Source organism: Eimeria tenella, genomic scaffold (genome assembly GCF_000499545.2).
Source record: "Eimeria tenella Houghton genomic scaffold, Eth_scaff58, whole genome shotgun sequence".
NCBI classification, from domain to species: Eukaryota; Apicomplexa; class Conoidasida; order Eucoccidiorida; family Eimeriidae; genus Eimeria; species Eimeria tenella.
The window spans coordinates 182,251-209,118 of NW_013543418.1; the positions used below are offsets into that span (position 1 = coordinate 182,251).

A 26,868-nucleotide genomic window follows, 5' to 3' on the forward strand; every position below is an offset into this window, starting at 1 on the left:
TAGCCAGCTGGCTAGCTAAAATGTCACTTAAATGCCATTTAAATGCCACTTGAATGCCATTTGAATGCCATTTGAATGCCATTTGAATGCCATTTGAATGCCATTTAAGTACCACCTAAATGCCATTTAAATGCCATTCAAAAGCCATTTAAATGCCACTTTAAATGCCACTTAAATGCCACTTAAATGCCACTTTAAATGCCACTTAAATGCCATTTAAATGCCCCTTAAATGCCCTTTAAATGCCACTTAAATGCCTTTTAAATGCCACTTAAATGCCATTTAAATGCCATTTAATGCCACAAATCGTTCTGTTTTGAATTCCTTCAGAGCCCTGGCAGCTTCGAAAGTGGCGCTCTATCGGCGGCGAAGTTTTTCGCTTCGATTTATTCCCACGCGTTCAGCGCTTTGCCGCTTCGCCCCAGTTTTCCACTGGACCCGCAGCACGCAGCAGCAGCAGCAGCAGCAGCGGCAGCAGCAGCAGCAGAAGGGGCAGCAGGAGGAGGAGGAGGAGCAGCAGCAGCAGGAGTGCTGGGGCTGTGCTGGAGCCGTGCAGGCGGTGGCTGCTGCTGCTGCTGCAGCGGCAGTTGCTGCTGCGCCGGAAGACAGCAAGGCAACAGCGGCTGCTGCTGCTGCTGCTATTGCTGCTGAGATTCAGCAGCTGGAAGCAGCAATTGCTGCTGCTTGTCAGCAAAAAGACGCAGCAGAACTCCAAGATATCATCTACGCCCGCAAGGCCCTAGCAACAGACTCCACAGCAGCAGCAGCAACAACAACGGCAGCAAGCCCTCCAGAAGCAACAGATTCTGCTGATGTTGCTGCCGCTGCTGCTGCTGCAGCTGCTGCTGCTGACGGACGCCGCCCACTGCCTGTGCGAGCGGCGGCGGAGACAGGAGGCTCAAGGACGAGGCGCGGACGAAACGCCAGCAGCAGCAGCAGCAACAGCAGCAGCAGCAGCAGCAATAGTAGTCCCGCCAGCAGCAACTGCAGCCCTAGCAACAGGAGCAGCAGCGGCTGCAGCAGCAAGTCAACGAAATACGTTTCTGGGTGGTGCAGCCCTGCTGCTGCACCCCCGGCAGCAGCAGCAGCAACAGCAGCAACAGCAACAGCAGCAGCAACCGCGGCAACAGCAGACTGTAGCCAGCTGCTGCGGCCCTCTGACTGGAAGTCTCTTTTGGAAACAAGAAGTGTCGGCAGCCGCTCACCTCGCCGCAGCAACATGATCAGCAGCAGCAGCAGCAACAACTGCAGCAGCAGCAGCCGCAACAGCAGCAGCAGCAGCAGCAAAGTCGTAGCAGCGCCTGTGTGTCTGGTTAAGAGGGAGCAGCCAAGTTGCAGTGGAGACCTGAAGGAAATCGGAAAAGAAGCAGCAAACGAGAAAGGCGGCGATACAAATGCTGCTGCTGCTGCTACTGCTGCTGTTGCTGTTGCTGCAGGAGACAGAGGCGTCGCCGAGGGCCGTAGCCGCAGCAGCAGCAGCGGCGTCAATAGAGGCAGAAGCTCGCCTACAGCTGCCCAAGCAGCAATCCGTACCCGCAGCAGCACAGCAGCAGCAGCAGCAGCAGCAGCAGCAAGGCCTCAGAGCCAAATGATCCGCAAAAGGGTGTCGAGTCGCCCGAAGGGGTTAGCAGCAACAGCAGCACCTGCAGCAGCTTCTGCAGGGGAAACAACAGCAACAGCAGCAGCAAAATCAGCAGCAGTTCCGGCACCCGAAGCAGCGGTAGAGGCAACAGCACCTGCAGCAGCAGCAGCAGCAGCAGCAGCAGAGCCAAAAGACGCGCTGTACTTCGCCAAGGAGTTCCAGAGGGTCACAAAAATGTACGAAGAGCTTATGAAAAGCGTCAGTGCGAGTGACCTTTGTTGCAGCGTAGAGCAGCAGCAGCAGCAGCAGCAGCAGCATGAGGCTCAAGAAGAGCAGCAGCACCAGCACCAGCAGCGTTACCAGTCGCAAGAAGAGCAGCAGCAGCAGCAGCAGCAGCATGGGGCTCAAGAAGAGCAACAGCAGTGCCAGCAGCAGCTCCCAAGCTCGCCTGTGGTTAGGGGAGCAGCAGGCGGGTCTCTCTAGGGGCTGGGGCTGGACTTAGCGCCCAAGGAGGACCCTCAGGGGGCCCCCAGAAGTGGCCAGGGGCCCCTGGGGGCCCCCGGGCCCAGGGGCTGCTGCCGCTGCTTGTGACGCAAGTGGGTCGTTAACTAGGGACTGCCTCAAGGCGCAGAGGCCGGGGCGGGGAGAAGTGGCTGCTCCGAAGCAGTTTTAAAGAAATCGAATTTCAAGGGGCGGGGGGGCTTTCTTTCTTCCTCTTGGCGAGATGGCTGGGCCTCCGGCGCTTTCGGGGTAATATAGAGAAGGGGAATAGGGAGAATGTAAGACCCTGCTCTCCCCGTTTCCTCATTTCCCATTTTCTGCAGCAGAAGGATGTAGGGGCCCCCCATGTACTTCTTCGCAGTGTGTCAGCTGGGGCCCCCCTCCGTGCCTCCCACAGGGTCGTGGGGCTGGCGGGGGGAGAGGCGCAGTAACCCCTGAGATTTGCTTGCCTCTGAATATCTTAGTTTTTCTTTTCCTGGCTGAGAGAATTTCAGGCGCTGGCTAGGACTCCTTTGGGGGTGCCCCCGCGAGGCCCTGGGTGGCTGGGGCGCGGAGAGGGCGCCGGAGGAAATAGAGCTTCTGCCAGAATTGCGGACTTCTGCGTAGTACAGATGCTCTGGCTTTGATTGCCTGGTGGGCCGAAGTCCTCCGCAGCAGCAGGAAGCTGCAGCGAGAGCAGTGGGGCAGAAGGGGCGTGAGGGGGCCGCAGGGGAGTCTGCTGGACTGTCGTCTGGAGTGGCCCTCTCGTGAGTTACCTCAACAATATCTGCCGGTGCGGCAAAAGAGGTGGAGTCAAGAGCCTGCGTTGAGCCTGGGGAGCTGGGCTATGACGCGGCCATTAGCCCGAAGGGGCACTGGCAGCTAGTTCTAAAGATCTCGCCAACTAGCGAAATGGGAAGAGCGGCGTAAATCCTTCTCTCTCAATCTAGCCCTATTTTCTTCTGTTCAGCCACACAAATTCCCTCTGCTGTTGATAAAAGAATCGCTTTTTTAAGACAGCCTCTAGCAAGTGAGGCGCGAGCTCGCCCTGGGCAAGCGGGGCGAAAGCGGGTTCTCGCTCGCGAGCGCTCAAGTCATCGATCATCCTGATATCTGGCCCTTAATGAAGTGGCTCCCACATGCAGCTGTGCGTTGCCCAGGATTCTTCTGAAGCGGAGCCGTTTGGGGGGCTCTTGCAAGCTGCAGCACCGTAAGCCCCCGGTGGCCAGATTGGGCGGAGCTGCGGCTTCCTTGGTCCATGCGGCTAGTTAAACAGGTTCCTGGAGGGTGAGGTGCTGTACACTAACGTGCATGCATGCACTTTGGTGGGTAAATGGGGATTTCCATTAACTTCCAGTTCGCAAGGCCTCGGGATCTGCTTTGGCGCTGCGGGTGACGGATGGACGGTAAGCTTTCCGGTGAGGTGAACGACTTTCCTGCCAGTTTCAGGGTTAGGATCATTTAGAAAGATAATTTATAGCTTTAGAGAATACGGATAGTTCCTTAAGTTATCAGAACCAACCCTGCGGCGGGAGAGCGGGTGTTTTCTCCACCAGACCGGATGTGAGGGCTCATTTCCACGCAGCAGTTGCGCACGAGTGGGGCCTCTTGAAGCACTATCTTTATCCGTGGGCTAGTAGTTAAGTAGCAACAAGGGGCCTAAAGGAATTTTGAGTACAAGGAACGGGAAGCAGGAACGGAGTTTCTGCCACCGCGAACTCCTGGCGGTAGCTAGTGGAGCGAAGTGCATTGCGTCGATCTATGCGGCCTATGCGAGTTCACACATGTACTTCGTCAACTGTTAAATCTAACATTATGACTCTGGTTTACGGTGCAAGATGCCCCATGTTTAATTTCCGAAACAACTCCTCAACGTGGAGCCCCGCGAAATTCTTTCTCGATTAGTGCTTCCAGCAAGTGATCATGCAGGAACTTTTCGGCGGGTTGTCGTTGCGTATTTGGGACAATTCTGCATGAAGTTCTTAGAGAGTGCCCCCTGAGTTCCTGTCGACTTCTGGTGGCGTGTATGGCTTTTTGGTCTGTTCTTGTTTGTCTTGATGGGCTGCCGGAGCAAACAGCAGTAGCTCGGTAAAACAAAATAGGAAGGATAAAGACGCCGTCTCGTATCGCGCTGGCTTGCAGTTGCCCGCAGCCAGACAAGGGGTGCGTCAGAAACGATGCAAGCTTGAAATGTGTACCTTTCCAGTCGCCCAAATAAGGCGACGACGAGGAGTTAACTCCTGCAGTGAGTGGAAATGTGTTCCGCACAGCATTACGATGATGCGTGCATTTCAGCTGCAACCTCATCACAGATTGTATAGTTCTGCGGCGAGAGTTCAATAGCTGTTTAAAGGGTCAGCCGTGCCCAAACTTCGAGTGGAAGGTCGTCCAGCTGGGCGGACCCCGAATTAAATGGCTTTTGTCTTCCTTAGTCAGGTCACGAGCCTGAGTTAGCTTCATTATTCAACTATTGACCGAGAGTTTCCCGCCTCCGCCACTGCTCTTTAAAAATGGTCCCATGTACTCGCCGTACACTAACCATCGAGATGTTACCAACCTAACTGCAGTGAAAACCGTGTAGACTTCGTCCTGTTCGCAGTCCTTGTTAGCTTGAATTTGCAGCATGGTTTTAGCAGCTCATCATCACATACTTGCGAGCCACAAGTAATCATGTGGAGCTTCCATTGTCTCGCCACGATAAATGCCGTACCGTTTCGCCAATCATCTAACCCCCTGTTGGTTTTAGTCAGTCGCTTAGGCCCGCTCGCGTCGTTGTCGTTCATGACCAAACGTTGGCAAGCTCTTTAAAACACTTGTATTGACTGCATGTAGAAACTTTGCAATACGAAGTTCCATGAATTCCTCGCATACTTTAATTACAATCACTACGATGATACGACAATGGGCACTGTCGGCAAGAAACTGTTTCTCGTCTTCAGCAAATAACACCATTGGCCAGGGAGGTGCTCCTATACTACGATATGAGTAGAGCCTTTTCTTTACTGTCTTGCTCTCTCAGGAGCTTACCAGCCTTCTCAAACCGCTGCTCATTGCCTCTCAATACTAGAGTCAGGCCATCATGGAGTTTATTAGTATTGTGACTCTTACAGCCTTTGTGTATTCTTCAACTTTTAGTTCTTGTTGTTTTGCTGAGGAAAATGGTTCAGTCATTCCAGCCATGAGTGCTAGCAGGAGCCGACACTGTGCGTATCCTTCACCGTCTCATTCACTACCCCGTCTTTCCTGAAATTAGAGAGGACTTTGTCTTTAGTCAGGCCTATGGTAGCAACCATGCAACCATCACGAACGGGCAGATACCACATCACTCCCCGCCTACCATCGCCGTAACTTCTATGCCCTGCCTTCTGCCAATCTGTCCGCACACCACGGCCCTCTAGTTGCTTATCTAGCTTTCATTTCTTCCCCGTACCCTCGTAGTCACTGCGAAACTTTCGTTATATTCCTAAAGAATTCCTTGAGCACAGTTTGGCCGGCAGCCTCAGTTCGAAAGCCGCAGTGGGAGAAGCGAACAGCCGCATCACCTCTATAAGTGGGACACAATTTCTGCATGATAGATGCTGGTATCCAGTCGAACGGAGCAGGGAAAAGAATAACATCACCAAATAAAATATAACGGAAAAAGTAAAATTAAACATAAATAGAGGATAAAAACCTCTGCAAGTAAATAAACTAAAATGTGATAATGCAAAGCCGACAAAAGGGTGACTAATAAAGAAGGACCTCTAGTACCACAAGAAAAACATACAGTGTAGTCTACGAAGAAGTCGAAATCATCGTAGAGCATACTGGTAGGGATATCAGGCAGAAAGACTTCCAGTTACACCCGGGGCAGTTTGCAAATTATGGGCAATGAGCCGCACAACTTCATTTCGCTACAGTTGGGCGAATGCTAGTGGTCCTTTCGATGTAAGGCAGGAATGCATCCAGCAGAAGCAAACCGGGTCCAAAGGTGAAACGCAGCCTGACTAACTTACTTTATGGCATATCACAATCCACAAGTGCTGTTACATTCCAAGCCTGGTCAGCGTTTAAACTAAACGCAAAGGACTAAAACTCCTATCTAGCTGGAAGTAAGAGGCACCGAGGAGCTGTTACCTCTGTATTACATCCTTTACAAGCGAGAGTAAGACCCAAAAAATTGCAGCATAAATCTCAGGAGAAAGCGTTAAGCAGCTCTGGAAGTGGGAATGAAGCTGGGCGGATCGAGAGGCCAGTGGCGAGACGTGAGATGTGGCCCCAGCTCGACGGTATGTTTCGTCATTAATCCCGAAAGAAGTGCCTAGAGGAGGGCCTAAAAGAAAAGTTAGCTTTTATTTATGGAAGCAGTTCGCTGCAGTGTTAAATATCATCATTGCTTTTCATAGCGAGCCGTTCTGAGCGGAATGCAAGGAGGTAGTTAAAAGGCTAGAGTTGACTGCCACTGGAGCAATAAGATCAGTGCTCAGGGATGCTTGTTGCCCTTCACCTTCTGTCGCTTCTGCTGGAACGACTACGAACGGAAACATACCTGTATTGGGGTAAAATGTGCTCTGGGGCATAGGAGGCAGTATATTGGTAAATGTGAAAATCAGGCAGATTAAGATTCCCGCGTAGCGATTTGTGAAGGAAAAAAAGTAACTTGGGATTTTCGTACGAACCAACTTTCTCTTAGCAAGCTATATGTAGGCGGGAAATCTTAGAAGGATAGTTGCTTAGCTTGCAGCTACGATGGTTTCCCGACATGAACTGCTGACTAGGGTGGCTTCAAATTCTTACTACACAACTGACAGCAAAATCTGTCTACGGAGGCGAAGAAGGAATTATACCGAAAACAATAATCCGTACAATTTTATGTCTTCACTACACGGTTCTCATGTCTCAGCGCGCTAGCCCTTAACCCGAGTGGTCAACTGTAAAAGCGTCCACTGTCACTTGCTTCTAGCTTGTTCACACACGAGCCAGCCCCAGGATGCAGATCCCTCTAAGGCTGCATGAAGGTGCACAAACGCGAGCTATGCTAGGATAGCAGGAGATAACGTGCCGTCATTAATGTGGCAGCAGCAAGCCCCTCATCGACCTGGGCCGTCTACGAAAATCTTCCCGCCTCCGTCACATGGATACCACACTCCACAAGACGTGTCTCGCAGGTTGCCATATGAGGGATGCAACTTCTTCTTGCCATGTTGACAACGAGTCATTCTGTGTGATTCCGGCTTCCGCCAGGGGAAGAACAAGGGAAATCCACAGCTATACCTTTTTTCCGTCTACAACAAGCAAACCAAGACGAGCATTCCGGTACGAAGCCACCTTCTTCCTGATGCAAGGAATGTGGTAAGAAGAGTAGGCGTAATTTTTCGGTTAAAAGCGATGCCCTACAAGGGAAGAAAATTCACCGCAATGAGGGACTGTGGCCTTACGCACAGGCCTGAGATTCAGTGATAATTGAAAAAGTAGTGTAGGTGGGTGCTATTGACCAACGATACAGAGCTTCTGTGTACGTGACTGTGTCCATGTAGTTGTACGCGATATTGTTCAGATCTACACGCAGTAAAACTAGCAGAAGCGAGTGTTGATGGTGGTTGGCACCAGGTGATCTAGGCTGTGTGATGAGACTCTGTGCCGTGTAGCACAATTCAAACCCGTGATTTTTGGGGAAAATCTCTATTGCACTTAAGCGTATATTTTAGATGACAGCGAGAACGCCGGAAGAGGACGGCTGCGCCGTCCTCTTCCGGCGTTCCGTGTGAATGCTTCCAAGACACTCCGACGTAGTACTGTACTTCTGGCAGCCTCAGCCAGAGGTGTGCCTAGTTGAAGTATGGGACATAAATAAAAGATGCAAACGATCCAATCTTTTAGGCATATAAGTTAGCCAGCATAGTCGTAACAGCGGGTCGGTCTCTCAGGCGGCTGGTATACTCAAGAGGCGGAGAAGAGCATGACTAAGGCGGGGTTCCACTTACCTACCCTCCGCTACAGAGCCGTGGGGATCTCAGAGCTTAGTGTAGTTTAAAGCCTCTCATTTCCTTGATCTATGCTAGTTTCCTTTGTTTCTGAAAGTGGCAGTTTCTTCCTTCCAGTACAGGAAATTTACTCCGTCACTGCGCTCTAAGCGCTCCTTTTAATGCTCCATTCTCAAAAACCTGGGGCACAGCCGATCTACTTCAGCTGCCAGGTCCTAAATTGAGTGGATGTAGCCACCTTCCTTCACTAATGCGTCTAATGCGCTACTTTTATAAGGCATGGAATTTGTATATTGCGCATCATGTGCCTTGTAGGAACTTGCCGGGGTGTTCGGCGAGGAGGGAGCTCCGTGCGCAGCTACAACTCGTCCTCTGCGTAGCTGCAGAGTTCCTGTGCGTCTTACTGTTGCGTTTATATGCCCATGCCGCTTTTTCAGATTTGCTGCAAACTCGGAAATATCCTGTTACTGAGCTCACAATGTCCCAGCATTGTTAACTAGCCCAGCACCAGATCTGCGTAGACAATGGCCCATATCATACCCATAGAGCAGCTAAATAGGCAATTGAGTGGAATAATGCAGTAAACTAAGGAGTTGGGATCCCTTACCGCTGACTGAACGGCTACCTGCCCCCAAACGCGCGGCCGAGCTAGCGATGTGTTGCCACTTCCCCAGCTTTTTAGGAGCTCTTGCCATCCTCATGGCCACCAAAATGAAGCAATATTGCTCTACTTGCAGACTGCAGTGCTGCAGTGCGCAGCACTGCCAGAGAGGCTGGCGGCCATGGGCCAGTGGACGACTGCCCCTACGCCAGTGTCTTTGTCCCATGCATGCGCCCCTCAAAAAGCATTTAACTTCTTGAAATTCTGTAGGATACCTTTCTTTCATAGTTGATCTGTAGTTATAGTCTGGGGACGAGTCACGTTGTGGGGCCCCAGGCTGTTCCGCTCAGTTGCGGCTTGTTCAGGGCGCGTTCTGTCTGCAGCGCGGTGTGCATGCACTGCTTCTCCCACAGCCTTCATTTTATCCTTTGGGCCTAAAATTATGAAGAATAATCCCATTTAGTAGCGCTCAACAGCGGGCGATGTTCTCTTAAGTTGGTCTGCTGGCCCGTGCTGCGACTCCTTGCAAGCGAGGAGTCTTCGGCGCTGGCCTCGGCAGCCGCAAATGCCTCATTGGCAGCTTCACTAAACAAAATTTAAAAACTCTGGAGCTGCAAAATAAAGGCCATGAAGACTTCCGTTTCGGCGCTGCCAGCAGCCCAGGGGGCCCCCTGGTCGGCCCGGGGAGAACGAGCGCTCTTCGGGGGCCTCAGTATTTGCTTCCTGGGATTCGACGCGGAGAGTCTGCAGACAGCAGCAGCAGCAGCAGCAGCTGCTGCTGCTGCAGCTGCTGCAGCGCAGTGTGACGGGGAGGAAGACGGCGCAGCCGCCCCCGCAGGAGCCTCTGCAGATGCTGCTGCAGCAGACGCTCTCCTCCAAGTGATGCAAACAGCAGCAACGGCGGTGAGTAAGCAGCACAGCAAAAGAAGAAAGTGACTTCTTTATTTATTTAGAGATTCAAAAGTTTAATTGCATAGGGCAGGTTCAGGTGGCTGCCGAGGTCACCTCTTTGGCCCTTATTCTGCTGCGCTGCCGGAGTTGCTGCTGCTGCTGCTGCTCCGTGCTGCTGCAGCGGGAAGCAGCAGTGGAAGCTGCTGCTGCGCATACGCGTTGCTGCTGTTCAGGCGGGGGCTCGAGTGCTGGAAGCAACGAGGGAGGGGATTGCAGCGGCGGGGTTTCTGGTGTGCAACTTTGCTGCTGCATTTGCCCAGCTCAGCAGGCTGGCTCCCGGGGCGCCGGGGAGGCTTGCATGCGCAGCACTGCAGCAGCAGCAGCAGCAGCTTTTGGAGGCGCTGCAGCTGGAGCCTTTGCGGCTGCTGAGCCCATTTTGGCTTTTTGCCTGTCTCCGGGATGGGCGTCTGTACACCCCAGAAGCCCACGCGCTATTCCGCGCCTCAGCAGCTCTCACGCCGTCCCACCCTCCCCTGCTGCTGCAGCCGCAGCAGCAGCAGCAGCAGCCGCAGCAGTCGCAGCAGCAGCAGCAGCAGCAGCCGGTGCGCGGGCAGCGCGTGCTGCTGCTGGGGTGCACGCGGAAGCTGCGGCGGGTGCGGCGAGCCCGCGGCCTCACCTACAGCGTCTTGGCTTCAGATTCTGAAGACAGCAGCAGCAGCTGCGGTGCAGCAGCAGTAGCAGCAGAAAGCGAGGGGGGGCTGGGGCGGGCCTTGTCGGGCCTTGACTGGGAAATGGCTGCTGCTTGTGTGGAGGGTCTGGGTGGCTGCTGCTTGGCTGCAGCAGCAGTGGCTGCAGCCTTGGAGGCCGCGGCAGCACAGGCTGCAGCGCCGGCAGCTGGAGCTGCTTCTGCAGCAGCAGCAACAGTAGCAGCAGCAGCGACGGAGGAACTGGGAGTTGAAGTTGTCGTCGTGGGAAACCTCCCCTGGCTCCAGAAAAAAGCTGCAGCAGCAGTTTCAGATAAGGACGGGCTGCTGCTGCCCGCCGCCCGCAGCAGCAGAGCAGCTAGTGGGCTCCCGCAGCGCCGCAAGCGAAGGCTCGGTGCTGCAGCTGAATTGGCTTTGTTGCTGCAGCTGCAGCAACTTGGTGTTCCCTGTGTGCGTCTCGAGTGGCTCTTTGATGCTTACCGCTTCGTAAGGCGAAACCCTGCAGGGATCTGGGCACTTTGCTGCAGCAGCTGCAGCTGCAGCAGCTGCAGCAGCTGCAGCAGCTGCTTCTTTGCCTCTTCGCCAGGCTGCTCGGGATTCCGGAAGACAGGGCAGCAGCAAACGCCCCTCAGTGCTGCTTCCCCTGCCTGCTGTGGCTGCCGCGCAGGGGCGGGCGCCGCCGTGCGAGCTTTACCCTGTGCCTCTGCAGCAAGTTGCTGCGCCCCCAGCAGCAGCAGCTGCTGCTGCAGCGCGGAGGCAGCAAGTGCTGCACGGCGTGCAAGTCCTCGTGTCCGACTGCCAAGTGGCGCGAGACCCGAACTTGCTGCAGGTGAGTGCCAGTGGCCAGGCGCTGCAGCGGCGCGATCTGCAAAGGATTCACTCTAAGTTGAAACTGTTGAGGATCTCACTAAGAGATTAAAAAAGGAAGATGATATATTTGAGAAAGAGTGGACGATCTGCACACAAATTGACCGGTGCTGCTTCAGCAAGGCAACCTGGTAGACATTAGCTGGAAACTCGCTGCCAGTTGCGCGTGTGGGCGGTATCTTTCTCGCTGCAGCTCATTGAAGAATTGGGATGTACAGATTTCACAACTATCCCTTCTCTCTTGGGCATTTGCCCGTGGCTTTTTAACTGCCCCGCAACCCGAGAACTCGCTGCAGCACTTTGTGGCTGCAGCAAACGGGTGCAGCTTGTCAGTTCTGCGGTGAGCAGCGTAGCAGTCAGGAATTGGTTAGCGCAGCAGTGGTTCTTTACCGCGGTTTTGTGCAGTGTAAACTGCTGCTGCTGCCGCTGCCTTGCTACTTGAGCAGCTCTGCTGCAGCAGCTGTTGCTGCAGCAGCATGCAGGAGCTTTTTCCCATTCATTCGTTGCTTGAGCTGCTGGCTTACCGAGGACACTGTTCCTCTATTCCTGGGTGGGTGTTTTCAGCTAAGTCGAGCTCAAGACGCAAAGAAAAGGAATGTGTTAGGCTTTCCGTCAGTGCTGTTTGTGGTCAAGCGAGAAGACTTGTCGGGGCTTCTCGACTTGGCTGCTGTTGCTGCAGAAGCCCTTGAAGGGATGGCTCTAAGTCAGCAGCAACGAAGAGATACTGGGAAGGCCTCCAGCAGCCGGAGTTCGCGGCGGCAGCAGGCGCCGCCTTCGCAGCAGCAGCAGCAGCAGAGGATAGCGATGTTGCTGTCGGGCGCACAGCAGCGAGTTCTGCAGCAGCTGCCGCCTGCGGCTGCCAAGGAGGCTCAGCAGCTCTGGGAAGAAGCAGCAAAAGCTGCATTCAACTTAGCAGCAGCTGATGGGGCCGCTCTCTCGACTCCGCGGAATCCTGCAGCACTTGCTGAAAGCTGGCCGCTGGCTGTGGCCCCGGAGTGGATCTCGAGCTGCTGGGCTGAGGCTCGTCGCGTTCCTGCAGATTCAGCTCATGGACTTGTGGAGGTGATAATCTCTTGTATCATTTTTGGCATTTCTGTTCAACTTTTGCGGGTTTGCCGCGCCGTAGCTAGCTTTTCGACCTAGGCGCACACAGCACTTCAGATTCTTTGCAAAAGGTGGTGCTGTTCTTCGTGCAAAACGCAGGTGCCCGACTTCTGGGCCGACGCCCTTTCTTCGGACTCCGCTGTGGAAGACGCAGCACTTCTGGCGGCGCTTCAAGACTGCGGGGGGTTGGTAGTTTACGGAGATCTGCCTGTTACAGCAGACGCCAAAGAGGCTAGGCAAGTTGATCTTTTATATTTATTTCTTCCTGTTTAATTTAAAGATTCTTTCCAAGTCTTGGTTCCCGTGTCAAAGGGAATCTTTAAGCCCGTGGCTACGGGGCTGTTACTGCCATAACTCAGCTGCTGCCGCTGCTGCTGCTGCTGCTGTTGCACAAAATGCCAGTCCTTCGTGCTTTGGGCTTTCAGGCTTAGGCGAGCGTTGGGAGCTCTTGAACACGCGTTGTTTGTCTCGTGGGACCTTCAGCAGCAGAAGCTTGCGGAGCGTGGCCCCTGACAAAGTTCACGGCTCACGAGCGGCGCTGTACCGCGCAAATGGATTTCTTCCGTTACTCAGAAATTTGATTTCAAAATGCTAATGCAGCAGGCCCTGTGAACGCAATGCAACAGCCTTTTGTCTCATGAGCACAGTGTACTCGTGTCACTTTCCCCAGGGTTTGCCCCACAGGTCTTGTGGTTTGAAACCAACTCAACTACAGCTGCATTAATTTCGCCTTTTGCCGCATGGCTGGCATTTCCAGCGGCAAAATGAGCAGAGGAAACTCGCTAATGACGGGAGCCACTGTGTACACCTGTGAGTGTGGTCGATAATGAAGTACGCTGGAGGCGGTTTAGGTGTTTTTGAACGAGCATTTTAAGCAGAATACTAGTGATGGTTGAATTTCGAACAACAATTGGGCATTAAAGCTCAAGAGCTCAGCACTAGTCTCTATAGCACTACAAGGCTGCACTGGCATAAGCGTACGGTGCTGGAACATTTGCTATTCTGCATATGAAGCCTAACTAGAGAGGATATAACTAGGAAAACCTGGCCCTTGCTACAAACTTAGCTTAGGCTGTTCCGCTAGAAGGCCAGGGATTGGAAATGGCAGTGTCACCGGCGCAGCTTGCCAGGACACACACACCAAGACAGGCCTCGGGGAAGCCGCGGGAAAAAAGCAGACACACTGGAATCATCATGCTCAAGAGAGTTTATTTGGGAATATTTGTCTTAATTTGATGTGAATGTACCAATGTAGCGAGAAAAGAAACACTTGTAAGGGAGGCCGCGCTCACTACAGTCTCGGCAGCTGCTCTGGCGCAAGTTTGTTGCGTCGGCTGCGGTGAAGCCCCACCATAAAGGCCGCCAGACACGCTTTGTCCCCGTATATTTGATGAAATATGTATTTTTTCCAAAGTTAAAGGTAGCATACTTCTCTCGCGCTTCGAGAGCCTCCGCAATTTTACCATGGACGGGCAACCCGCGGGCTTGTCTGTTCAGACCACTGTGAAAGCTCCCCGTCTGAGCATTTAAGAGCATTGCTTTGAAACAACTTGAACCTTGGAGCTACAGCAGCTGTCAAGGACTCAGAGTCTCAGCAGTTGAAACGAGTTGAGGGCACACTCCAGCGGGCTTTCCTCTTCACACGATGGCGAACTCTTCCCCAAGAAACGCGTCTTCGAGAGAAAGCTCCGTCGGACGGGGCTCCCCGTCCAGGTCTGCTTCCGCCTCGAGAATGCGAGCGATAGGCTCAAAGCCAAGAGCAGCCGGAAGCTCCAAAGATCCCGGAGATGACGGAAATGACAGCACAGATGAAAGGTTTCAGCGAGCGCCGTCTCAAAGAGGTGAGAATGCCCGTGCCAGTCAACTGCTGCCGGCCTTTGCAGGAATTTCACTGTCATGGGAGGAATATTTCAATATTCTTACACGCATTTTCCCTATCTGACACAGGTTTGGAGAATAGTACTCACTTTCCGTGTTCTTCTGCTTAAAGCCTCGCAGTGAATTGCTGCTTGTGCCTTCAGGTGGCTCGAATTCAGGCGCCCAGAAAATAGGGTCAAATGCGGAGCCCGACAAAAATGGCGGTTTCTCTCGTGAGTGATGAATGCATTCAGTTTGATCCCTAGTAGCTATTCAAAGAGGTTTCTACGGGCTGCAGTCTAGTGAGATCCACCACAGCAAGCCTTGCGGAACAGAATGCGGCAGCTTGACACTTTTTTATTGTTTTTCTTTTTCGTCTTTTTTGCGATTCTGTGCTGCAGCGGGGGATAGCCCAACCGAGCGTGAGCTGCCTCTGTTTCGTAGACGCAAACTGCCCTGATAGTTCTATTCAAGTTTCCACCGCGGCTGCTCTGCAGGTCTTTGTAAGAGTTAAGAAACAGCGGCGCCGGCGGGACTCCGCAGTGCTGCTGGGCTGCTTGACCTGTTTTCTTGTTTTTGAACTTCTCTGTTCCTGCAGCAAAGAAACGCGTAGTGCGTCTCACGCTGACGGAGGCAGCAGAAGAGATTAAGCGGCTCCGGCGCTTCGAGCGCAGAACCAACGCACAGATGAAACAGCATGAGGAAGAAGTTAAGAATTATGTCGAGCAAGTAACTAATCTGAAGCAGCAGCTCTTGGAGAGCGAGCGCGCGCGTCAGGAGGAGAAGGCGAGCTTGATGAGCATGTATGAGACGGACACAAAGAAGCTTAAGGCGCAGCTGAAGGTAAATCGAAGTGGATTGTGAGACGCGATTTGGCTGGGCCCCTCATAACCACTTTATAGGGAGCCTGTGGGGGCATTCTTGAACAAGATGTGAGGGTGAACTTGTCAAGTGCATTGTCCTAGCATTGGCTCGCTCCATAGTGCCCTACGCGAGCCTGTATGCGATAGTTTTCACAACTTGGGCGTTGTCTTTGTGGAATCTTTTGTGCTTCTGCCTCTAGAGCACGTCAGATGAACTCCAGCTTCTGCAAGAGACTTCGCTACCGCTCGTTGAGGCGAGGAAGCTGACATTCAAGGCTCTTCGCAAGGGCAGGGCGCTGCAGTACATGGCGCAGCTGTACACAAATAACAGTGTTCTAGTTTCAGTGAAGCGAGAAGGTGGGTGACAAGCAAACAACATCGCGGACTCAGAACTCAAATGAATGCTTTCTAGAACCCTTCTGCTTCCAGCAGTGTACAGGGCTGCAGTAGACACTCGGCTCCATCACTAATTCGTACAAGTCGCTGGTTGTTCTTGCTTTGAACGCAGCTCTTTTCAGATTTCTGGAAAATGCATTTGGCACTGACCATGCCGTCTTCCGTGCCAATCACGGTTTCGCCTGTGGAGTCCAGTCGTACACGGACAGCCACCTACGGCTGCTGCGACAAGAGCAACTTATTCTTCTCGCTGAGAATGAGAGGCTCCAGGCACAGGTAATTGACAGAAGGAGTGGCTATGCGGGTTCCTTTCTATGGCTGCGACGTTACGAATGAGAAAACCTGCGGGTCCTTCTGGGGGACAAGGCAGTTTCTACTTCAGTCGCCTACATCTGGTCTCCTCTGCAATTGTCTTTGCGTTTTTTGCATGCAATAGATACAAGAAATGCAACTCCACACTGAAAAAAGCCGCCGAGACCGCTTATTGCAGCAAGAAGCTGCTCTTGTTGGGAAGCATGAAGTGCGTTTGGGCCCCCCACTGCTCTGCCGGTGGTATTATTCAAAGCTAGCTGTCCTGCAGACACTTAGCCTTCTTCTGTCGTATTTGCAAAAGAAATGTGCACCTTTTTTGCAAGGATCACTGCGTTCTTTCTACAAAATGAGCTCTGCTGCAGGGGAACTGGCCTTCTCATCAGCATTACGAAGGATCTATCGCAAAGAGTGGTACGCCTCGCCTCCGACACTCAGACCGCGTTTCATGACTAACGCCGCGAGAGAGATCCACTGAACGAAGACTCACTTGCAGCAGGAGTCGAAATCTGTGCTGCAGTGTCTGCATTAACAGCAGCTCTTATGAAGTAGCTTCAGCTGTGTCTGGCTTTGTGTGGCTTTGCAGGCACCCCCAGCATGGGTCTAGCGACTTCGCAGAGGGAGCGGCTGGAGTCTCCTGCTAACATGGGTTCTTTCGCTTTCCAAGGAGGCAATGTGAGGACTTTGGAAATGGAGCTCACAAGGATAAAGTTACAGTCTGTCTGTGCAGTCCTCAACATGGCACAAACCAGGCTGCTTGCCTACGCTTTCCGCCGGTAGGCTGCAGCGCAGCACTCTTGCCATTTTTCCCCATTTCACTTAGTTGTTCTTTATCTTCAGGAAACTGAATTAATTTCAACGACATTTCAAGTGTGCCTCTGTTGCTGCTTTCTGTAGGATGTACTCCTTCTGCATGAGCGAATCCGTCGTGCAGACGATGGAAAAGGCCATTAACAAGTCGAGCGCAGAGCTCAGAAAGGAAACCATCATTACTGGATGCGCACTAGTGACATCCTTTTTTAAGTGCGTTCTACTGGTAGAATGTACATGTGTTAGCGCGACAAAGCTCCAGTTAAACAAAAATTAATTTTCAAGCAACGAAGTTAGGTGCAGTAGTTAATTGGGACAGAGTAGAGAATCCTTCCTAAATAGCTTTTTACTGCATAATAGGGCTATGCAAGTTATTCTTATGAGTCGTTTTGGGGTCTCCGGTGGGAGTGTTCTTCATCGTGCGGCTGCAGCCCTTGTTGTTTATGATGCATAATCAGAACTAATGACAAAGCCTCGATGCTCAGAGCTTTCTGGATCTTGGTGCTGAGTGCAAAACTCCAAAGCCGTGCTAAGGAAGTAGAAGCACTGAAGGAACAACTCAAGACAGCACAGGAGCAAGGGGCCATATCTGGGGGTCCCAATTATTCTGCAGCGACCTGCAGGGCTTGCCACGCGTGGTCGGTGCTATCATCCGAACTTAACGAAAAAAGTGAGGAAAGTTCGTGCTGGAGAGTTCCCAGTGCAAGTCCCAAGTCATGCAGGAGAATCTTTCAAAGTGCCAGTTTTAAGTAGCGTGAATAAAGGATGGGCTAACGCTTGCTGCTGCCTCTGCCCAGCAGCTAACAGTGCAAGTTTTTGTGCTTTCAATTCCGTTGTTGTTTCTTTTTTGCGCGTTTGCTGTCTCGCTGTATTCTTGCAGACGCCATGGCTGCACAGCCACTAGGGATGCCTCGTAGAGGGGATCCAAGTGATGACATTGGCCTAGCTCCTTCGCAAGGAGGTGGCATTCCACTCCCTGTTGCATACGCCCCCCATTACTTTCGGCAGCTGCCGTCGGCCCAGAAGCGCCGCAACGTCTACTTCACTGCGGCGCCGCCGAAGGCGCCGCAGCAAGCTTTCCCGTCCACAGTTCAAAGAGCCAGAGACATGGCACTTAGTGAAGAAGTAAGGCAAAGATCTTCGGGTCTGCCAGTGCACAAGAGTCTGGTTGCACCCCTGAGGCTTGCTTTCCCACTTTTCGCAGCACACAGCCACACCATTATCTGCAGGCTTTGTCTGCTGGCGTTTGTCAGACGTTCTACCGCCCCATTTCCCTCGCGGAGGGGTGGAAAGTAGCTGGCGTCAACGGCCTTGGCATCGGTATGGAGCCAGTGGGAACTGTAATTGGATCCCACGCAACATCGAAGGCTAAAAAGCTAGATGCTGCACAGGGGTCCCTAAAAGGCGCTCTTATTCTACCACCGTAAGAATATGCATATTCCGCGGCTACGCATTCCTCTCCGCATGCAATAGGCAGCAACAAGATCTCCTTCACAAAAGGCAGCGCCTCACTTCCGTGTGCATATTTATTCCCTATTACTCTTTGTTTGCGCAGCACTACGCCCTCTTCGCAGCCTCTGACCGCGGCAGAGAGGAACGATGCTTACATGGAGCAGCTCCTACGAGCCACGGACCAGAGTCTGAAGCTTTAGTGAAGCCACAAGTTAGTTTGCGACTGCTTTTGGGACAGAGGGACAGCGAAGGACCGTTGAGTCGAAGCAACGGCAAACGTATTCGAGAAATGGGGAGCAAACCCTCGTCGGTGATGAAGGTTATTTGGAAGTGCCGGGCCCGTGGACAGTGCCCACGATTTCGCAAGCCAGCAAGTTTGAGTTGAAAACTAGCTTGACCACCCATCACCGACTTATTGCAGCTTGGTTCTTGTCAGTGTGGGAAATAGTGCACACACTGTAGCAATAAAATCGACTGTGAAACTCCATCTTTCTCTATTCTCGCGCGCAGTGCAGGATCAGTGTATCCGCCGCCAGCGCACGGCAAAGCGGGCTCACGGCAATAGTCGTGCGCCCGCAGCAGTTAACTTTTTCCCCTTGTGCTCACACGGCTGGGGGCGATAATTCCGAACGCAAAAGACTGCAATATTGTCAATTCAGCAGTTTTACAATGGAGGAACTGAAAAACTGCTCCTGGTCGGCTTTGCTTCTCATGTTCGCGCCTGTGCGATGTTCTCCGAGAACCAGTCCACAGTCTTCTGCACGCCTGCAAGTTAATCATGCAAGAAATCAGTACTTCTCACTTGGAGGCGAAACGAATAATGAGGTGCTACTGCAGTTTACGGAATCTCCTGGACTTGTTTCAAAGACAAGCATCGCAAAAACTAAGGCGAATAACTAAAAGCGCATGCAGGGGACATATTTCGCGGGCGATTTGCCTTGGTTTTGTATACTTAGATACTTTGTGATATTTAACAGCACCAGGCGCCTTCATCTTAACCGGAAGAAAGCAGCCTACCGTCCTCGAGTGGCGTGAAGATGAATTCTTGGCCGATCACAGCTCTTAACTTCGAGTTGTCCGCAGGCTGTGCAAAAAGCGGCAAAACAAATCAAACAAACTAAACCAAAATGGAAGGAAGAGTTGGCGGGCTAGTGTTGCGCAGGAGCAGCAACTGTTGCTCACCTTTCTATAGACCCCTTCGGGGGCTAACTCGTCAAACTGAGGGAATTGCAGACAGCGCAGCGGCCCAATCCTTTGCACATGCAAATTCTGTATCCCTTCCAGTTGTCATGCTTGAGCCAACAACTCCAGTCAATCACCACAGCTAGCCAAACTTCTCTCTATGGCGCCAGCTAACAGCAGCTAAGCAGTTCTGCTGCGCTGTGGTAGTCACGACGACAGAGGCCGTAAGATAAATTCAAATACCCCACAGTATAAAAGTCATGTGCAGCAATGTTGCGCGTGCTCTGTAGCACTTCCTCATCTGACCTGTACTGGTCCATCAAATCCCGCACAGCGCTTGATCAGCAGCGCGAGGTCCTTTATTGAGATTTCTGATTAAAAAAAGAACAAAAGAATGGAACTTGATGCATTGTGTGTCTCATTTCCCACCGCGCGTCCTTCAAGGTACTTGAATCTAAGCACTAGTGTGCGTCTTCATGCAAACTGGGAAACGCATGCGCGGTTGCACGTACCACTGTCTTGCAAGTCAGGGCACATGTTTAGCAAAGAATGCGTCTCGGGAATATCTCGTTTAACAAGCAGGAGCAGCAAGAGTCGTGCTGCGTCGTCGCTGAATAAAAACTGCCTTAAAGCCCCTCCTCTGCCACGGATAGTGAATGCGGTGCCATCACCTGCACAAGCAACGCAACTCAAACGCAATTACAGATAAACTCACCATGCCAATAATACACATCCATGGCTTTCTCCAAGATGCGAGGCCAGTACAAGAAGTGGCAAAGGACTCCATCTACAAATACGCATGCAACTGCCAAGCAGCTTCTCGCGGCTGAAGGCTCACGCTTGGCGATCTGGACTTTATGCACAAGGGCGGGCAATACGTGAGCTCTGTTTAGCTCAAAGTTGTCGTGGGGCCCGTAGAGATTGCAGGGCAAGACGCATATCCACGAGAAAGTGTGCCCTGCTCAGAGCATTGCGGGAGGCCAAGTTCAACTATGAGCTCACAAGACTAAAGTGCGAGACACCTGAACCGCTCCCCTTGCTGCTGCAGTTGAGTTGCTGCTACAGCGCCGTGGCTGCCTTGGGGTCACTGCAGCACAGGCTGTCTTTTGCTCGGCGGGTGTTATTTGTGTACCTGGGTTTTCCGCCTGCAGCTGTTGGCGGCTAAAACGAACCTGCTGCTCCAGCAAGCGCTTAGCTGCTGCATATCCCTCGTTTGATGGATGAGAAGGCGCCAAGCTGCGTGCAAAAGAATCGTTAGAGGCAGCCCCAGATGATGCCATGTTGCAGCTCGAGCCCAGCAGCAGCAACCCTTGCTCAAACATGCCAGGGAGCCACTCACTGCAGGTATTCCTCTACTAGAGGCAACGATGGGACGTGTTCGGGGTAGGCACAAGTGGAAAGGCAGAAAATGGCGCGGGTCACCTGCGATAATCACTCAGACGCATGCACATGCAAAACCCCGGCAAGGAAACTCAGCGCCAGCACGGGCAAATTGCTGTTTCTTTGCGAATTCCATTCACAATTTTTGAGCCTGTGGATTTCATTCACTATTTTTAGCCTGTTTCCCTCACCTGTGCCTCGAATGCAGCGCGAACTACATGTGTGTTGATCAGCACATTCTCACGGAGAAACGCTTCCTGCTCAAGAACACAAGCCGGCCTACTGACTCGCAGCTTAGCCAAATATCACTCTAACTCACGTTGTCGACTGCTTTTCAAGTTCCAAACTCTAAGCCCAACTCTTTGTTTATTCTGAACCGTAAGGGACGCTATATCTAGTGCTCTCGGGCCAGCAGAATACAGCAACTCGCAAAAACCCCGAGGACAGCTAGACTCTGCTTCAGTCTTTATCAAGTCCCAACCCCATTCACTACATATCTGTAGAATAACTTATCAAGGAGGAGCTGTAAAGCAAAGTCTGCTGCAAGGCGGCCACAGAGTGGCCACTCACATTGTTCTGCATGTTGTCATACAGCCCCCCGACTTTGGCTGCAAGGTGAATTATGGCAGTGGGCTGATAGCGGTGAAAGAGCAGCTGCGTTTCCTGCCAAACTCTGCAGAGTTCACCGACAAAAGGCCCCGCAAAAGCCAAGTAAAGAGTGCAGCGGCCCCGCTTGTGGGGAGGGAAGCTGATCTGTGCTGCCCCAGCCGCCCCGCCTCAGAGGCCAGTCACCTCAAGTCTGCATCTTTAGATCCGACGAAGACGAAGCCGTAGCCGTCGAGATCGCCGGCCTGCGCCTCGAGCTCCTCCACCGTGGACTTCAGCGCCTTTCCCAGCAGCCCTGTGCCCCCCAGAACGAGACAGACATTTTCCCGCGGCTGAAAACTGCAGCCGTGGGTGATGGCCGTCAGTTTCCGCACCAAAGCTACGCCGGGCCGAGTCATTGCTGCTCAAACTGGAGAAGTCTGCAGCTCTGCAGCTCCAACAACTACAGCTTTGCTTCCTTTCCTTCGTTTGTTCACTTCAGGGGGCCTCGACTTGAAACTTGAGGACCACAAGGTTTGCAGAGCGTGAGCCGCTGTTGTTCTTTCGGCCTGAGTGACAGAGAACTCGTATAAGAGCTTTGAAAACTTCAGACTGCTGCCGGTCGTTGTGCTCCAGTCGCAGCTGCAGGTTTCACAGCACGCGTGACGACTTAGCATTGGAATTCAACAGCTTGTTGTCAGCAAATAATGCTCGCTTTACTTAAACACAAAGACGATGAGGCATATATCTGCACTCGGCAGTGGCTGCGGCGAAACTTGTGTTGTTGCGCAGCTCCACGGCCCATTTGAACTATACGGCTGCACATCAGCCTTTTCCCATTCTCAACAAAGCCCTGCATTCACCCGTTGTACATATTTTGCTAAACGAAGCTTCAAGCTTCTGCCGTCCGCCACGTGCTCTAGCGGCCAAGGAACGGGGTCCGCCTCAGCGCTTTTCCGGCAAATACGCAGCGGCGCAGCAAAGTATAGTGGTTGTGACGGTTTTGATGATCTTAATAAGCCTTTAAAGGAATACGATGAAGCGAGTCGCTGCATGCGCATGCAAGGCACATGTTCGCGTCACACGAGTGGTCGCTGATGGGAAACTCAGTGGTCCACGGGAGCGTGTTAGCCCAAACGGGCTCAAAACCACAGTGTATCCCACGTTTCTGTGTTTTTGTTTCTTTATTGCACTTCATTTTCTCCGGGATGTTCCTTGCATTTCCCTAGCCTGCACACCGATATCGAGCGCGCGCAGCTGAAGCTGCGCGCACTCGCAGCTGCAGCGCAGCCGCAACAGGTATGGGGTCAACTGCACAAAAGAGGCTTTGCCTTTGCCTTCTTCAAATGTGTAGAAATTACAGAAGTGTCCACAGAAAAAGCGTGTTGAAGACACAAATATGGCCGCAAGATGCTCACGCCGAGCCGCTCCCCAGCCACCCCAGGGTGCTCGCGCCCAGAATGAAAACGAAATATCAATGTGTACGAAGTCCCCGTGTTTGTACGCAGCAGCTTTTAGCAGCTTTGTCAAAAACGTCTAGTTTCTTGTGAGTACGAGACTCCGTTAGCGGCAAACACCCCGTGGAGCATAGCAGGACTTAACAGGGCTTTTCCCTGTGCCTTAGAAATGGAATTTCTGCAATCCATACTTTCTCGGCTGAGAGCCAGGCGGCCTAGCTAAGAGATTTCGGAGCCTGTAGAGGCTACACTGACTGTTTGGGGCGTCTATAATTGGAACTTTCGGCAAACTGGTGCGAACTGGGTCACTGAAAGGTAACAAATAGACAAGAACCGGTTGAATGCCCGCCTCCAACTGCTGCTGCGCAGCAGGCCACTCAAGAAGGAAAGCGGTGGCGCTGCTCGGCCAGCCGCACTGCTGAGGCCTTCGCGTCGAGATAGAGGGAGTCCACATCTGCCACGTCGTTTGGCTCCACTACTTCGGAGCCCCGCGCCTCTGCTGCCAGCCTGCAGGGCTCCAGCAGCTGCAGCGCGAAGCGCAGCGAAGTCTGCGCGCCGATTTCGCCGAGGGCTTCTAAAGCACTTGGCGACAAGTTCACGCGTTCCACCGCTGCGCGCAGCTGGATCACCTGGACCACCTGAAGTGGAAATCGGAGGATAAACCGGGAAACTGTCATACTGGGACACAATTCACTTAAAAATCAATAAATAATTCTTTTCATATTGGAGAAAAGACCTCTGCAAACAATTTCTCTGGTGCCTTTGCTGCTGGGCAGATGGAAAGCTGTGCATGCACGGTCACTAGTTGCAGTAGTCCGCAACCCACGTACTTCTGAAACTGTGTACGGCTGCGTCTTTATTATCAAAAGCCGATCTAGAAGATCCACAGGCATGCCGTGGGGCTCTACAGAATCTGTCCCGCGAACTGTGCTGACCTGCAACAGCAAAAGGAATCTTCACACTGCAGCAAAAGTTTAAAACGGTGCAGCAGCTGCCGCCAAATGCAACTAACGACGAACATACGCACTCAGCAAAATGCATCCCCAACGCAATTCAAATGCAATTGCCTTTCGCTGAAAACTTCGAGAAATGGCTTGGAATGCAAGGCCCACCAAAAGACCACTTTAATGGTACTACGAAGCTACAGAAGGTGCTGTCACCCTAAGAGGGGCGCCTTACACCACGGTTTGTAGCAAACACGATAATGGGACTCATGGGAGACTCCAAGACGCGGTTGAGGAAGGAGAAACATTCAATGTCCAGCATATGAACCTAAGAGGCGGAGTGCAACCCACAGACACCATGAACACCGTGAACTGATGAGGTCTACAGAGCTATTTCGACTAATTTTTTGTTCCTAGCCCTTTTGTTCAACTGTTTACAACAAAGTTTCGGGTCCAAAAGCATGCAATCGCATCAAACAGACCAAATAATGGACTGCTAACCCCGCGACGTACTTCGTCTATGAACAAAACGCCCGGAATCAGCTGCGCCACGCCCTGCTCAATATATTTGTTGACAGTTTTGTTTATTTCCTCTCGCAGTCTCTCCGTAATTTCAGTTTTGCGGGGTTTCATGTACGCGCCCATCATGGACAAGACATCGGTACCTCCCTGAACACCACCTCAGCACTGCAAGCCCATCCTCTCTTGTAAGCCCTTCCAGCCGAAAGACACTAACTAAGATGATAATATAAGTGATATTTAAGTTCAATAAGATCCCCTGCTGTAGGTATCGGCCTGAAAACGAGAGCCCCAAGTCCCTTCTACTGCATTTGCATTGCGGAGGCGCCATCAGGCGAAGCGCACCTGAGGCTTTGCATTGGCCACGTCTAGATCATGAAGAGAAACAGTTTGCACAACTTCTTTCTTTTTTTCTACATGTCCCTTGGGCACTGGCACGAAGTCTTCGGCCTCGAGGTCGAATTCCGTGGCGTAGGCGTCGCTGCGGCCGACGCGTTTCACGATTCCTGAAGCAAAAAAGATTGAACTGCAGGAACAGAGACACCATTCAAGTGCCTCGTTCTGTTTTTCAATAAACAAATGCTCAAAAAGCTTCGAAAGGGGGGCCCTGAGGCCTGATCGAGGCTATGATTCGTGGGTGGCTGATGCTGGTATTCAGAAAGCGGCTTCAACTCATTCTGCTTCTCACCCGTGTTGGCCTCAATAAATACCACATCTCCGACTCGCACTTTCTCCTTCTGCAGCGAGTCGTGAAGCTGGGGGGCCAGCCGGAGGGTTTTCATTCCCTTGACCGTTTTGAGTGTCAGCATTACGGCGCTGATGCATTTGCCTGCAGACAAGCAGCAAGCCAGAAGCGACCACGTGAAGTCCCTTTGAGCATTTTATCGTGTTTTAAAGCTCCAATTCAAGAAAATAAATCAAGACAATGACATCCTCGATGATCCTGGAGTCACTTTACGATGTATTCAAGCCCAAACTCGAGAAAATACAACGAGATAATGACATTCTTGATATTCCTCGAGTCATTTTAGGGTGTTCTCAAGCTCAAATTCAAGAAAATAAAGCGAACACAACGACATTCTTGGCATTTCTCGAGTCATTTGGGTGTTGGAGAGCCGAAATTCAAGAAAATAAAGCAAAGATAATGAGATCCTTGGTGTTCCTCGAGTCATTTTGGGATGTTTCCAAGCCCAAATTCAAGAAAATAAGGCAAGATAATGACACTCTTGGCATTTCTCGAGTCATTTTGGGTGTTTAAAAGCCGAAATTGAATAGGATAACGCAGAGAGAATGGGACTTTCGGCGTGTTTCCGTGGGTCCTGGTGGAGTTCAAGAACCGCGTCGCACCGAAGCCGCCGTGGGGGTTCTCGGCCTCCTCTGCAGCGAGCTGGACAACTTCGCCCTCGAAGACTTCCTTGACTTCGCGAATGCGAAGGCCGAGGGCTCTTCTGCAGTGCTCGAGCAGCACTTCTGTCTTTTTGACTTCGCTGCTGAACACCGCAGAGGCCGAGAGCGGCACAAACGGCACTCCCGCCCCCAACTGCCCGCAGATCCCCATCGCCAGCGCCGTCTTCCCGGAGCTCACGGGGCCAGCCAGCAGCAGCGCCTGGCCTGCAGCAGCAGCAAACAGCACTCTGCTGCTGCCGCCTTTCCGCCGGCTACTTTGCTGCAGCAACGCTGCGGCAACGCTGCAGCAACGCTGCAGCAACGCTGCAGCAACGCTGAAGCGATGCTGCAGCAAAGCTGCAGTAACCCTGCAGTAACGCTGCAGTAACGCTGCAACAGTGCTGCAGCAACGCTGCAGCGTTGCTGCAGCTTTCCTGCAGCAACGCTGCAGCTTTCCTGCGGCTGCAGTGTTGCTGCAGCAAAGCCGTTGCTGCAGCTGCAGCGTTGCTGTAGCTGCACCGTTGTTGCTGCAGTTGCAGCGTTGCTGCAGCTGCAGCGTTGCTGCAGCAACTGCTGTTGCAGCTGCGGCGTTGCTGCAGCTGCGGACGCAAAGTTCATGAACTGTACATGAAAAAGGTGATTTTTTTGTCATTTTTCGTCATTTTTTCTGCATTTTTCACTAAAACGAAACATTTGCAACTTATTAACAATCAGCAGGAGAAAAGGGAAGTTTAATCCGGAAGAAAGTCGCGAAATTCGCGCGAAGACAGCCCGCCTACCCGCCAGCTTTCGCGCCTTTATCAAGTCCACTATGATCCCCGCGGCCTCCCGCGCCTCCAGCTGGCCCACCATGCCCCCCGCCTGCTGCAGCGCGGAGCCATCTGCTGCCAGCCCCAGCGAGCGGATGTGGCTGTGTGCAGCAACTCGCTGCTGCTGCTGCTTCGTGAGCCCGGAAGCAGTGACTTTCACGCCGTCGCTAGAGCACAAACGCAAGCAGCAGCAGCAGCAGCAGCAGCGGCAGCGCTCTTTCAGGAGCTGCGCCAGTTCCGGACCCGCCGGCTGCGCTGCACAGCTAGCGGGGTACGTGCATGCGGCCTGGGAAGCAGCACAGAAAGCCCCACCTGGAGAGCGGCGCTGCTGCTGCTGCAGCTCCTGCAGCTCCTGCTGCTGCTGCTGCTGCAGCGGCCACGGGGGGGCTCGGATCCGCGTCCATTTCCGCCCGGGGCTTCGAGACCCCAGTTGCTGCTGCTGCTGCGGCTTTCGCGCAAAACCCGAGATCTCCTGCGGAGGACTCTTAATTGGTCTTTAATTGTTTTGCAAGCTCCCAAAAATGAAGAAAAATGCGAGTTTCAGGGTCGCCTGAGGCGGAGCTGCTGCATGCAAACGAGCTTCTCGCGGCCTGTGGGACGAGCAGACTCGCACGGAAGGCTGGGGTCTTTTGTCCATTAATTGCGTTCGTTTTTGAATTGAATATTTTTATTTTGCATTTAAAACACAATTAATTCAAATTTCCCCGAAATCCCCGAAATAATTCAC

At 52.5% G+C, this 26,868-nt stretch overlaps 5 protein-coding genes across 5 annotated transcripts in view; 3 read left to right on the forward strand and 2 right to left on the reverse strand.

Annotated features, from left to right (window-relative positions):
• ETH_00018755 (uncharacterized protein) overlaps positions 1-2,065 on the forward strand; it is a gene marked incomplete at both ends in the record, with an annotated part of 2,853 nt that extends 788 nt beyond the window's left edge. Inside the window, one exon of the mRNA XM_013377628.1 lies at positions 331-2,065. Within this exon, the coding sequence (XP_013233082.1) occupies positions 331-2,065 (1,735 nt within the window). The remainder of the gene's footprint in view (positions 1-330) is intronic.
• A 7,188-nt stretch (positions 2,066-9,253) lies between these two features.
• Positions 9,254-12,705, forward strand: ETH_00018760 (uncharacterized protein; the record flags this gene model as incomplete). The annotated part of the gene is made up of 7 exons (XM_013377629.1): positions 9,254-9,529; positions 9,751-10,707; positions 10,889-11,050; positions 11,282-11,428; positions 11,653-12,150; positions 12,292-12,428; positions 12,618-12,705. The coding sequence occupies 7 exons, from the start codon at positions 9,254-9,256 to the stop codon at positions 12,703-12,705; spliced, it is 2,265 nt and encodes a 754-aa protein (XP_013233083.1).
• Positions 12,706-13,837: 1,132 nt separating this feature from the next.
• ETH_00018765 (uncharacterized protein) lies at positions 13,838-18,079 on the forward strand (the record flags this gene model as incomplete). The annotated part of the gene is made up of 13 exons (XM_013377630.1): positions 13,838-14,033; positions 14,214-14,282; positions 14,648-14,892; positions 15,113-15,269; positions 15,421-15,584; positions 15,745-15,828; positions 15,983-16,031; positions 16,204-16,393; positions 16,515-16,640; positions 16,886-17,097; positions 17,308-17,552; positions 17,681-17,850; positions 17,983-18,079. 13 exons carry the CDS (start codon positions 13,838-13,840, stop codon positions 18,077-18,079), a joined length of 2,004 nt encoding a protein of 667 aa, XP_013233084.1.
• Positions 18,080-18,588: 509 nt separating this feature from the next.
• ETH_00018770 (GDP-L-fucose synthetase, putative) lies at positions 18,589-21,445 on the reverse strand (the record flags this gene model as incomplete). Its single annotated transcript, XM_013377631.1, has 11 exons — positions 18,589-18,644; positions 18,897-18,963; positions 19,062-19,097; positions 19,368-19,432; positions 19,574-19,732; positions 19,900-20,019; positions 20,194-20,297; positions 20,401-20,483; positions 20,633-20,698; positions 21,012-21,114; positions 21,234-21,445. The coding sequence occupies 11 exons, from the start codon at positions 21,443-21,445 to the stop codon at positions 18,589-18,591; spliced, it is 1,071 nt and encodes a 356-aa protein (XP_013233085.1).
• A 1,415-nt stretch (positions 21,446-22,860) lies between these two features.
• ETH_00018775 (RuvB-like 1, putative) lies at positions 22,861-26,545 on the reverse strand (the record flags this gene model as incomplete). The annotated part of the gene is made up of 10 exons (XM_013377632.1): positions 22,861-23,121; positions 23,314-23,418; positions 23,663-23,755; positions 23,941-24,096; positions 24,292-24,452; positions 24,635-24,775; positions 25,294-25,557; positions 25,722-25,931; positions 26,112-26,308; positions 26,454-26,545. 10 exons carry the CDS (start codon positions 26,543-26,545, stop codon positions 22,861-22,863), a joined length of 1,680 nt encoding a protein of 559 aa, XP_013233086.1.
• Positions 26,546-26,868: the final 323 nt, after the last annotated feature.